Below are 13463 nucleotides of genomic sequence, written 5' to 3'. Positions count from 1 at the left end.
TTAAATAAATAAATAAATAAATGAATGAATAAATACATACACCTATCCCAAAAGAAACAATTGTCAATTGCGGTACGTTGGAAATTCCACAGCCAAGTACTTCCTAAAATTATTTATTTACTCTTATTGAGCTATTGTACTGAGAAGTTCAAAGGAACTGTAATTGGATGACTACTACTTAAAATGCCACTTTTTATTTTTATAAGGCAATAATTAAAGTGCCGTTGAGTTCAGTGCATTTTTTCTTCAGGTATTAAATGCATGATCTTGCGTCATTTTATTCCTGGGATCAAAAATGTAGTTTTTCAAGCTGCACTGAAACAAAAATGGAAACCAAATTTCAGCTTTTTATTTTGAGGGATGTGTCAACAGTTTTGTTTAATTGTATTTCTGAAAACAACAACAAAAACAGGAAACATGGAACACATTTGTGTGGTCCATGGCTGAAAATTCAAAAGAAATAAGACCGTGCGATGTTTCTAGTTAGCCCGGCAGCCATGCGTGGACACAACCGCCTCCTTCTGCAAACAGTTTAGCGAAAGGTCAGGTTGCACTGGTGCTGGCTGTAAAAGCAGGAGCGACAGGTGAACTGGTAGCTCGGGGAAAGGTGTTCAGAACAGGCCGGCAGCTGCTCTGCTCTGGCAGCAACGGCACTTATGCGGCGTGTGCTTCTCCATCAAGCAGGCTGTCACGCCACAGAACACGTGCAGGCGCTGACACCATAACAAGCATTTTGCTGAATTTCCTTTTTTTTTTCTGGGAAAAAATCTTTAATTAGAATCAACCAGGTGTAAAAGGCCAGGTAACAGTGTATAACCTTTAACTTTTCAGACTTGTTTAAAATTGATTCAGCTTTCACAATAGCCATGAAACGTCATGCCTGATCCCCACACAAAAAAACCCCCACAAAATCCCAAATGTTTAAATGTGGCAAATGAAACTGACAGTCAGAACAACCTGTGCTTATTTCCAAGAACAAGAGACAAACCTCTACTCAGTCTATCATTGGCTGTAGCCCTTCATCTAATCATCTTCAAACGAGTCCTGAATAATTTGTACATTCATTTCCATTGCTTGATTCACAACCTTAGACTGCATACAGTAACTTGAGTTCCCGTCGTTCTGCTAGGGGTAACAAAAGGGCTATCATAAAAGAGCTGAAGGGAGCTCTGGATTTGAATTGTTGTCTGAAGACCAACTCAGGACCGAGTGGAACAAAATAAATCAAGATCAAAAATCACACCTCTAGCATGTGTGCCAGAATCCCGAACCACCCAAAGGCGGTTACATTTTGCCTTCCATGGCCAAAAGTGATGGCCAAGCTATCTGCACAGCAACCCTCTCACACCACGGCCAACACACCACAGCCCAAGCTGTCCGGACCTTTTGACTGAAGCCACGTTATGAAAGCAAATCAAGAGCGAAACGGCACGAAGACGAGCAGCGCGTCCTGTGCCTGTCACCATCAGCCCACCGAGCTGCCCCAGCGGATGACCAGCGGCGGTATGGAGCGGGACCCCGAGGCGGCCTCGGGGGCGCTACGCACACCAAACGGCGCACACGGGGGTGGGGGGACGTCCCCTCCTTACCTGAGCAGATCAGTTTCATCAGCATGTGCTCCCTGCCGCAGTCCTTCCTATAGTAGCATTTCAGCCAGTTGACCAGGCAGTGGCTGAACTTCAGCTCCTCCTTCCTGCACAGCAGTGCCAGCTCATCTGCAAGGGGGGCGAGGGGTGGACAGAGAGATGAGGGCGACAGCCAGAACCCCCCCTCCTTTATAACGCTGGGGGGCGGGGGGGAGGGGAGCGAGGGGGCGGGGCCGCCTGCGGACCAGCGACCCCTCCGCACGGGCCAGCGCTCATTGGTCGTTCCGGCGCGTGGCCGCGGGCTCTCGAGCGCGTCGTTCCGCGCGGCGACGCCGGGGTCGAGGACGGGTCGCTGCGGTCATTTTCGCATGCGTGCGGAGCGAACTGGGGACCGCGGTCCGCCCCTGCAAACGCTCACCGCTCCCAAATGCCATCATCTTCCCGCCTCTCGCTCCCCAATGTTATCATCCTCTCGCCTCTAAATAGCCCATTTTATTTTTGAGTATGGGGAGCATTCTCCTAATTAGGCCATTGCTCCAATACTGCTGGCCCCTTAATATGTATGTGAGTGCTTCATCCCCAGTGGAACTTAATCAGCTCTGTGAATTTTCTCAGTGAGCATGCTCAGTGAAGACTGATAACTGTTATCTGACTTTTTGTGCATGTTAACTTCTTAAATGTCACCACGCACACAAAATGCACACACAAGCAGGTACACACATAGGGACTTACAATAGAGGGTATGAACTTTTAATGTAGACACAAACACTTAAGCTGATGTCTGCCCTTCCGGCAATATATTCCTGCAATAAGACTGCCATTCAACTGTGCAGAACTGTTTTTGCTTTTGGCTATTTTCTTCCGTATGTCTTTCAAAAGGCAGAAAAGAGATGCAATTTGCACGCCGGTGATTCTTATTTCAGATGTAACGGCGCGTTAACTCCAGTTCCAGCTTCCCAGAAAAACCGACGAATTACTCACAAGCTTCCGAGTCGTTCCTGCCAACTTCGATCGGGTTGGAGGTGCCGGGGACCAGGGGAGTGTGCAGAAGAAAAGCTAAGGAGGGGCGGAGGAGAAGAAAAGGGGGGAAGATTAATCACGTTTGTGTCGGCCGCGCTTTGTTGGGACCGGGGGCGATTTTCGCTCGCCGTCTCCCGACGGCACTGGCGTGGCCTTTCCAGAGAGCGCCCAATCGAGCGAATGCACAGATTGGACGAAGCTTTCCCTTTGACCAACGCAACAGCCTATCTGGCTCTATTGCAGAGAGAGAGAGAGAGAGAGAGAGAGCGGACTGCAAGGTTCCTGACAGTAAAAGGGCGATGCGAGCCTTTCATTCAGTAGGCAACCATGTGCACTGAGTACACTCGGAGAACTGTCCGTATTCCACCCGAGCAATGTAACAATGACCACCTGTGTGTGCTGTGCACGTTGAGGGTCAAGTCTGTGTGATTTTGAGATTTACCCGTTCGGCTTAGTGGTAAAAGAAGCTAATAAATAAGTAAGTAAATAACTAAATAAATAAGTAAATAAATAAATAAATAGGATGACCCAAATTGTAAGCTAAAACATGCCATTTTACTCTTGGCAGGTTACATTTCTCTATATTGTATTAACATATATATATATATATATATATATATATATATATAATCTGTGTGTGTGTGTGTTTAATATTCATACATTCATTTTCAGAGTACTTTTTGGGAAGGCAAGCATATTGATTAATAATACTGCAATTATCTAGGCTACCTTATGGAACGCTGTTTATTAACCTAGCATACATACAGTAGAAGCTGAGGAATTCATATATGGACCTATATAGTCTTATATGGCCGGTGTGGCCCATGTGTTATGCAAGGATTACAAACAAATCAAAGGGATTTATTATAATTAAAAACACACCGGTTTTTTATTGTTTGTAATTCACTTTATGTAGAAGGATTTTTCATCGTGGGAACAGTGTGTGCTCTACACCGTGTTCTACGACAGTGAAATCTATCCACTCCGGGGTACTTCATAATTCTGACGTTTCTTGCCTGTTGCAATTAAATTCACTTAAACTGGGACACTACTACGAACCACTGTCCCGCTACAGCCGCACTTGACGCACAGAGACAGACCCACAGGCATGAATACAGCGCGGGTTTGGACAACAATGTCGCGCTTTTGAAGCACCTACTGTAAGAAGCTGGACACCAGTTTCCTTATACTGCAAATAGGACGGTCCAGTTCCGTGCGCATGCAGCCACTGCCCTTATATTCTTAAAGTAGCCCCGAGCGACGGACATTTTTTTTTAGCAGTTTCGTGCCAGTCGTTAATTCCAAGGACATTACACAAACTGAGACGTGTTTTGTAGCTGAATCAAGTAACCAGTGGAATTCATAGGTAATGTTAATTTGCAGCAATACGTCACGAACTAGTAGACTACATATGGCATTGTCTACACGTAAAAATACAGTATACAGCCAACACGTGTTTGGGTACAGTCAGGAAAACCCGAATACTCAACATGTGGACCCAATTATCCTACATTGTTACGATCTCACCAAGAGAAGACGAAACACTTCAAGTAGGTTAACTAAATGATGATGATATTGCAATGAATTAATCTCTGGTTTCAAATTGTCTGGTTTCCAACACTTTAAATCAGGTCATATATGCTAATACGAGTTACAGTACAGTTTGATCCAGTGAGTAGCCATACATTTAATGTACAAATGACCAGTCATTCATAAAAACAAAAAAATCGTACGTACCCCTGAGGAGGCGTAATGCTATCCCCATGCGAGTCAGGTGTGCTCTTGTCCTTCAGCTTTCATCGACAAACTAACTGAAGAAGGCTTAATAATATTCGTGTAAATCCTCCAGTAGCTACATTCAACCCAGATGTATTCTGTGCTCATGTATTCGTTGTACGGACAAGGAAAGCCTATATAAAACAGAACAGATAAATTGATGCTGTTGCGTTCTGCTGCAGTAGCCCTCCTTACACCTTTGGTGAACCCAGCTCGATTATCAAGAACCAGTGCCTTCGGACAGTGAGCCAATGCAGTTCTCGCAACACATACAGGCTACATAACCTCTCAACGAAACGAAGTCTTTTCCACGTCTCTTTAGTCGTTCGGACGACATTTAACGATTTTTAAGTTCCTGCCTTCCTAAATATCCCGTTTCCATATTCCGGTCCATTGTGTTGTATTCATTTAAACACCCCGCAGAGAGATTTCACGTTAGTGAAATCCCTTAGCTGTAGTTCGCAGCGCTTCTCTATCTTGGCCGTTGGGAGATCATGGACTTTCATTCAGCTGACAGGCAAACAGTCATGTGCTAGGTCCCGCCGTTTGTTTACACTAGCCAAGTAATGACATAACGGGACAACGCTTACCGAGGAAAAAACGAGCACACCTTGAGGAACGGATTGTTATCGCACTCTTTTCTCCCCCGCCTTTCATGCCGCTGCTCTATTTTTCCGTGTCAAAACAAATGGAATACAGTCACTAGCTCAAAGACAGGGTGCTTTATGTGTGTTATGCGGCGCACAGCGCTGGCACAAGGCCATTTTCTGTGATTTGAGATGTAGGCCAATTCACGCGTCATTGTAGCCTAATAGTGAATTTGAGTTGGCTAATTATGTGCGGAGAGCATGGGATGGAGCACCGTTTCTGATTTTATCAAACCGAGACAAAATCCCACAGACGGGAAGTAGGGGTAATGAAGTTAGCTCATGTACAGTTTAAAAACTGTTTAAGAACCCCACTGAGCTGATTAGAATGCTTACTTGGACGTAATTTGTTGTATGCAAATGCATAATATATTTAATGACAGAAGTGAACTGCTTGATTACTGACTTTTTGAGATATAAGATTCCGGTTAATGCGAAGTTATTTTGTATTGCATTTAGTGTATTTCCTACAGTAGGCCTACAGCAGTAACCTTCTCTCCTGCAAAACGTACTGAAATTAAAAATACATTGAAACATAAATTGGAGAGAGGTAGGCTACGTAGTACCATTTCCCCTGTTCATTCAGCTCAACCCACATTCCAGAGTGGGACCAAATTATATGATATAAGAGTTGAAATAACACTGGACATTTTATTATTTATAGAAAATATCCACAATATACTGTAGCCTACGGGCTCACGAATACATTCTCGTTTAAATTGTTCACTTGATTTATCAAGGAAACACATTATCTATATTTTAAATTTACATTGAGGATAAATGTGTGTTTGGTGAAACAGAAAAAGAATATTCAGTTTTAATGTAATGCATATGCAACATTTACGAATAGTAAAGACGTTTTGTTGCACATTAAATTAAGCTGACCAAGAAAAGTCTCATTAAAAGTCTCATTAAAATTAATTGAAAAGGGTTGCAAAGATGTAGTTTTTGTCTGAAACCATATGTCCCTCGTTTTAATTGTATGTAGTTTTTGCAATAATAAAAATAAGAATAAGAATAATTACTATAGTTTATGTTTATGTGCGTATTTTTAGTCACCACGAATCAAATATGAAGGTGGTGGCGCCTCCTGATGGTCGTGCGACGTAATTGTAAAAGGGTCTGCAAATAAATATTATTATGAGGACGGTACGTAGAGAGGATATACAGTGCACGGTGTATAAATGCCTTACAGGACAGAATACAGGACACGGTGTACCCATAACACAGTAATAACATAGCTACACTGACCCTGAAATAAATGGCACAGATTAACACATGTATGTATGAAAAACATACCATCAATGGTGATATTTATTATTATTATTATTATTATTATTATTATTATTGTTATTATTGTAGATTAACTAAGCTTTCCCTATAGAAATGACTTTGATAAGACCAACAAGCACACAAAAACGGTGTCCCCTTGAGAACTGTAGGTGACAGGTGCTTTGTGAACATTGTCACAGTGTCTGCCCAAGGAACAGCTTTAATTAACGCGGGAAAATTCAGTGCAGAGAGATAAGATCAATGGCAGGTCACTGTAATGACCCTGTTTATTTGGCAAGTAGAGATTCACCTTCCCAGCGGTGTCGGTTGTGCTGTTCGTCAGCAGTCAAAATAAAGGGGCTCTTTCCCATTACTTCTGCCTGACGTGCTATCAAAAATGCTGTCAGAACCTGCGGTGTGTGTGTGTGTCTATGCGTCTTTGTGTGTGTGTGTGTCTGTGTGCATCTGTGTGCCTGTGTGTGTGTGTCTATGCGTCTTTGTGTGTGTGTGTCTGTGTGCATCTGTGTGCCTGTGTGTGTGTGTCTATGTGTCTTTGTGTATGTGCGTGTGTGTGTGTGTGTTTGTTGGTGTGGGTGTGTGTGCATCTGTGTTCTTGTGGGTTCGTGTGCCTTTATGAGTGTGTGTGTGTGTGTGTGTGTGTGTGTGTGTGAGAGAGAGAGAGAAAGAGATTGTGCATGTCTGTTTCTGGGCGTGCATCCACGTGTCTTCTCTGGAGGGTCGCCACCTTGCCGCGGTGGAGAAGTTTGCGAGGGTCACCCTTGGCGGTAAAGTTGTGGGGGAAAGTGTGTGTATGTGTGTGTGTGTGTGTCTCCATGATGATGGTTGTTATGTAATATGGTAAGCCACGGCATATGGTTTTGTGAGTCCTTCATTTCGCTGGGGCTGTTGCCGGCATTATGTGTCCACGTCTCACCTGTGCTGTAGGTTCAGGGGTCTGTGAAAAGACTGCAAAGGGGGAGAGCTCTTTCCCACTCATTATTTCATTTGTTTCTTGATTCTCCTGTGTTCTGTGCCCTTAGTAGAGGTTCCTATTGGCTGTAAAAAATTTAAAAAAAACATGCTGCAGTAATGCTTTGCTGCACAGGCCACCTCAGGTTTTGCAGTGGATTTCTACCCTTTTTTGAATCGGCCAATGTCATGTCCTGGTTCAAGGAGACTGACGTGATGCGTGTTTACAGTACATCTGACCGCTTAGGACAGCTGGAGTGGCATAAATATGTCAGAAAAACACGGAATGTTAGCGAGCCTCGGGCCGACTCAAGACTCAAACCCAAGACCATCTGGTGAAGGGTCGCTGGCCAGGGAAGGACACTGCATTCGGTGGTCCTGCTGAGGTCTTGCGTAAGAACATGTGAGAACATAACAGGCCAGGATAGTCTCCAGTTGACAAGCACGGGGAAGTCTGTGTGAATCTGCTATGTAGGCGTTTCCCACAGCCTGTGTAATTAGCATTGTATCAAGATATGTGATTAACTTTTACATTTACCTGTGGATAGGAGCTGTGTTGACTATGAAAAAGAATACAGACTGGAGTGTGAAAATCCACCTGTATGCTGGCCATCGCAATAACAACTCATGCAGTAACATCTCTCTCTGGAACTGAAAGATCAAGAGCGCACATTCATACTGGCTCTTTTCTCTGACTGTCAGCCAGGCAGCCGGCGCTGTAAACTTCAGTTGCTCCCTTTCTCTCTCTCACGACACAGAGCACGCATTTAAAAAAAAAAAAAATCTGTCTGCCTCAGTGACAGTAACACTGTGCTGCGAGACTGCACAATGGTGAGAGACAGATGAAATGACCAGGCATGAGAATGTGCTCCTTTGTGGTAGGATGTGGAGAGTAGCTCTCTTTTGTGTGTGTGTGTGTGTGTGTGTGTGTGTGTGTGTGCACGTGTGGTGGGTGTTTGTTGGTGTGTGTGTGTGTGTGTGTGTGTGTGTGTGTCTGTGTGTACACATGTGTTAGAGGAAAGAAGAGCATGCTTACTGTCAGACGGCCTTTTAGTTTCCACTCCGCATGAGTCATTAGAGTGGAAGATTCAAGTTACTCTGGAAAGGTGAGAGAGAGAGAAAGATGATGAAAAGTAGAGGAACGTTCTCTCCCATCTTTTTGTGTATGCGTGTGTGTTGTGAGAGTGTGTGTGTGTGTGTGCATGTGCGCATATGTGCAAGCACACATGTACATATGTTCATGCATGTGTGCATGCGCTTTTTAGGTAAACTACTGGCACATAAACTGTAATGGAAGGTGAGAAGAAGCCCTCACCTCCATCTCTTCTAAGATGTCTGCTGGCATCAAAGCCACTCATATATGGTTATATAGAGAGAAGATAGAGATGGGCACTGTGCTCCATGCCACTCATCTCTCTCATCACATTTATTCAGAAAAAACTTCCATGGCAAAGCAAACATGTTTTTCCAAGGATCTGCAAATGAAGGGAACTTTTATGAATAATTACCAAAGTTCTTTTTGGTCACTGTTTTTGTATGCTCATTAGTGAAAGCAAAGGGAAGGAACTGATGCACTGAGGGAGGGGCTATTAGGCGGTGAGAGGCTGAGAGAGAAGCTGGGATTGGGGAGGGGGAGGAAGACTACGTGGGTCGGGAGACCTTCACTTGTCATTTGCCTCCGTCACCGCCTCTGCGGAGAGATTAAATCAAATCAATCCCTCGTCAAAAGCCATTTGCTGGCCGCTAATGACTGGCAAGAAGAAAAGGGAATTTTGAAGACGGAGGCCAGCAGCACACACACATACATCACAGGATGTTTCTTCTACAGCAGAACAGTTGCTTTTATGAAAAGGAGAATGTACAGCCTGTTCACTTTACTGAAAACAGAGAGGGTTACAGACTGATATGGGGTCACTGGAGAGAAAGTGTCATGGTGGGGAAGCCCCCCCCCCCCCCCTGCTCCGACTGCTTTGGAGGATTAGCATATGGGCTGAGTGGGATTGAGGAATAACACCCAGCTGGGTGATGCACAGCAGACATTTTGCACCATAACACTCCCCGCGCCTGCTGAGGTTGAGAGGGAGAGAACGATTTCCGCTAATTAAACTGGGGGATGATTAGGTGGCAGGGTGAGAGAGCCAGGATGGAAATTTAACCAGGACACCCAGGGAACGCCCTGCTCTTTGTGATAAGTTTTGTTGCATGTTTAATGACCACAGTGAGTCAGGACCTCAGTTTATCGTTTCATCTGGAAGGTGGTATCATCTGCAGCACAGTGTCCCCATCACAGGCTGCTGAAACACTTCTTATAACCAGCTTAGGCTAGTTTAAGTGGGAATTTTCTGCAGTTTATATAGGGTGAGGAGTTAAGCTTTCAGCAAAGAAATTTGTATCTGATTTTTATTCTCAGACAGGTTTAATACAGTTTAAAATTCATATATAGGTCATCAAAATATACTAAACAGCAAGCATATTCAAACAAACAGTAAATCCTTCATGTTTCCCCCCGGTTCTTCACATTAAAACAGTCGTCAGTTTGGACCTTGTAAATGTTAAAACCACGAGGTGGCGTAGCTGGTTGGTGAGACTGGAGCGTCAGTTTGACAGTCACACTGAAATAGCCGCAGCAAAGCAGCGCTTGAGCGATTCCCTCAGCGGGGTGCCTGTGCTGGCGGCGGCGCGCGATGCCACTGCGGCTCACGGCGGCACGAGGTGTTATCTCAGTCCACAGGCTGCGCTCGTGCCATGGAGATGAGCGCTGTCACCAGGGTGCAGGGAACGTGTCGAAGAAACGAGAAACGCATTGCCTCGTACTTACTAATTATGTTACGATCCCATTAATAGGACAGGACACATAACTTAAACAGCTGTACGTTTGCGTGGCAAACGCGCAAACGGAATGTGACCTACAATAGCAAGTACAATGGCGAAAATCTGCGCAGAGTCTACAGTATGAATCTGCTGCTGTCCATATTAAGTGTCAACTGTGGCTTAATTGTTTGGAACTTGTCTGTCACTAATTATCCAACCCCTACAAAACATCAAGTTGCAGTATTTTATTTTCATGTAATTTACTTTCACGTTATATTTGTACACCCTATTTGGTTCTGTCAGTTAAAAAATAGGTTGAAATATTGCACCATGAAATGCTAAATGCAGTACTAGGTCATATGTCCAGCCATGCATATCTGGCCCACTATTTAGAGCAAACATGCAGAGGTAGTTCTGTTATAATTAACTATATTTCATCTGTGTGCTCATTGGCATTTCAGGTCAGATTCTCCCCTGCCTCATGCTTTGTTTTGTGTTGATCTGCCAAAATAGTCTTGATTATTTTGGCAGATAACTCTGAAAAATGATGTTTCCTTTTTACACTTTTTTTATCCTAGATGTCACTGTTTATGTGGAGATAATTGTTTATAAGCGGTTTATATTGTAATATTGATGGCTGCTGCACCTATTTCCAAATGCATTATTTCAGTGTTATTTTTTGCAGGATTGCCATTGCTCTTCAATGTTGTATTTTCTATAGACTGTTCAACGTAATATGTATGGTCAACTGTATAAACAACCAATTATTTAAACATGGCTGCAAAATAAATTACCACAATAAACAAGGCAAACATTAAGCAAATCAAAATACAAATCAGGGCTGCTCTACCCTGTTCCTGGAGCTCTACCATCATGTAGGTTTTCGCTCCAACCCTAACAAAGCAGACCTCATTCAGCTGCTAGAGGTCATCTGATTGAGCTGCTAATTAGTAGAACCACGTGGGCCAAATTAAGGTAGAAAACCTACAGGATGGTAGAGCTCCAGGAACAGGGTTCCGCAGCTCTGGTAATAATAATAATAGAAATGGCATCAATTTTAGAGATGGTAGGCCAGGATGAAAACGCATGCGCGTCAAGCTAGGAAATGTTTGCGCCACTGCCGAGCGATTCATTTAGTTACCGTGTCTGACGACAAATTCGACGCTCCAAAACATTTTTCACTCCCGCGGTCAAGTATAAAGAATTCATTTTCAAGAATGAATTCATCAAACACGTATTAAACGGAGTACCGTGCTGTAGCCTACCAGGAGAATCATATCTTCATATCAAAGGGAATACGTTAAACATTGTACATGCGTTTGCTTTGATATCTCATGTCAGCAATGTCTCTGATCACTAGACCATTAGATTAATGCAGTAACACAGGCAATATAATTCCAATATGGCACCAAGGGGTACCTATGTTAATGAATGTGTTTTATTTTAACCCCAAGGCACAGATTTAAAAATGTCATTTAACAGAAATAAACAAACAAAACGCTGACAACTGAAGAAGACCTACTTCCTAGGATACATTTGGGAATTCCGAGTGTCACCCAGGGACCAGCTTTTGAGAGTCCCTGTCTGCACGAGAGAGCCCAAATTAGCATCTCTCAGCAAGTCATTTTGGCTCCTCACAGGGAGCAGCTGAGGACACGGAGAGAGGCAGAGCTTCCCCCCCAAAAAAGCAGTGTGAAGATAACGCGGGAAAAGCAATGTGAGATCTCACTTTTTTTCTCTCTGGTGTGGGTGCATTAACCCGGCCCATCTGGGCCAGGGACAGAAAAACTGGGCCAGGGGCCCAAATGTGCCAGATGCTCACCGGAATGAGTCCTGCGTTGCCGTGACGCAGGGGTGTGAAACGTTGCTTGTGAAACCCAGTGTATCAGAATGGAAGTTGGCGTTTTTTATTTTTTTATTTTTTTTAGAAACACGAGGGTCAGTTGGGAGTGGCTGTTTACTCAGGCTGGGCCGTCAAGCATGACATCACTGGAACTTCCTCCTGGGCGTCTGTGTAAATGCCCTCGTTATCTCCATTTTCCGGGGCTGTGGCGTGTCTGCGGGGCCGTCAACAGCAGCCAGCTAGACCCTTTTTCATTGGTTCAACAAACCTGAGGCCTTTTGAAAGGGCATTGTTGGGCAGTTAAAGTGTCACATTTTTAAGTTAAGCACCTTCCTCAAAGGTACAGCTGCAGTACTCCACCTAGAATCAAATCTGGGACCTCTGAGGTACAAATCCAGCTCAACAAGTCAATCATATAACTAGAGAGCTGAGTTATCAGTGAGAACCGTGGCTCAACACATCAATTTACTGTCTTATAGCTTTTGTTTTTTTGACAGCCTTTAAAGAAAAAAAGGAAAAAAAAAAACCCAGCATTTGACGTGCAATGTAGGTCATTTTGGCCTACCTGTGGATATCAATTGGCACACCTGGACAATTCAAACAAAGCCACTATCCAGGTGTGGTAGAGGACTGGTTGGAGACTAACTCTGTAAATGTTGTGCAGCAAGAAATGAACTAGATTCAAGTCAGTGCTGACCCTAGCCTTTGAGGGGCCCTCAATAGGATTTGATCTGGGGGCCCCTCCAACCCAGAATTATAAATAATATAGATATTTGTCTAGAATAGTTAGGGGTGCCCCCTGGTGGCCATGGGGCCCTCAGTAGTTGCTTGTTGTCACTTACTGGGCTGGTCTGTCTCTGTTTCAAGTTCATTTACAAGTGAAGTGCTCAACAGGGCACTGAACTGTGAATGCGAGATCTGGTCAAGTGACATGTCTGCTTGTGCTTCAGTGGCCTTGTCCTCTGCAGATCTTCCCGTCACTCTTGATTAGGTTTAAAAATGGCAGTGCCTTGCATATTACTTCATGTTGCGTTTCTTTCGCACTTAATTGTCATAAGGTTGAAGTAACACACATGATGGAAGTATTTTGCGGAATACAAACTTTAACAGCAGTTGAACTAAAGGAAAATAAGGTTGTAAAACATGAAAACTGTTAAAGATACAAATATATGGAGCAAAAGAAAAAGATTTTTAACAGGTTTTTCTGGCAAATAAAGTGATGAACTGGGTGATAACTTATTTCTGATGACAATATTAACAGTATATTTGCACTATATACTTTGAGAACTGTAAATGTTTGAAATTTGAAGACAGCACTTTAGTTTCACAACAGTAGCGTAGGTGTTGAGGTTTTAGTTTGAATGGCACCACACGTGCCATTACCACATTTCAGAAATTATTCATATGTTGAGTGTTTTGAATAGAATACAGTTTTGTGAATTTCAAGCACAGCAGACTCAAATCCTTAAAAATATATTTTAACCTAAAGATCTTAGCATCGATGAGCAATTTTGATTCTTGAACATCTTTCAATCATTT

At 43.5% G+C, this 13463-nt stretch overlaps 1 protein-coding gene across 2 annotated transcripts in view; it reads right to left on the bottom strand.

Moving 5' to 3' along the window:
- The window catches only part of bean1 (brain expressed, associated with NEDD4, 1), a 48363-nt gene extending 43268 nt beyond the window's left edge, over positions 1-5095 (bottom strand). Inside the window, exons 1-3 of one of the 2 annotated variants that reach the window (XM_035420058.1) lie at positions 4973-5095; positions 2568-2642; positions 1590-1715 (exon numbers count right to left, since the gene is read on the bottom strand). In XM_035420058.1, the coding sequence (XP_035275949.1) occupies positions 1590-1715; positions 2568-2642; positions 4973-5039 (268 nt within the window). In that variant the 5' untranslated portion in view covers positions 5040-5095. The other variant, XM_035420059.1, reaches the window with a different exon arrangement.
- Positions 5096-13463: the final 8368 nt, after the last annotated feature.

The sequence above is a fragment of the Anguilla anguilla genome, chromosome 5 (assembly GCF_013347855.1).
Source record: "Anguilla anguilla isolate fAngAng1 chromosome 5, fAngAng1.pri, whole genome shotgun sequence".
NCBI classification, from domain to species: domain Eukaryota; kingdom Metazoa; phylum Chordata; class Actinopteri; order Anguilliformes; family Anguillidae; genus Anguilla; species Anguilla anguilla.
The sequence above is the reverse complement of the archived record's forward strand: the minus strand, read 5'-3'. Positions and strand labels throughout refer to the sequence as shown.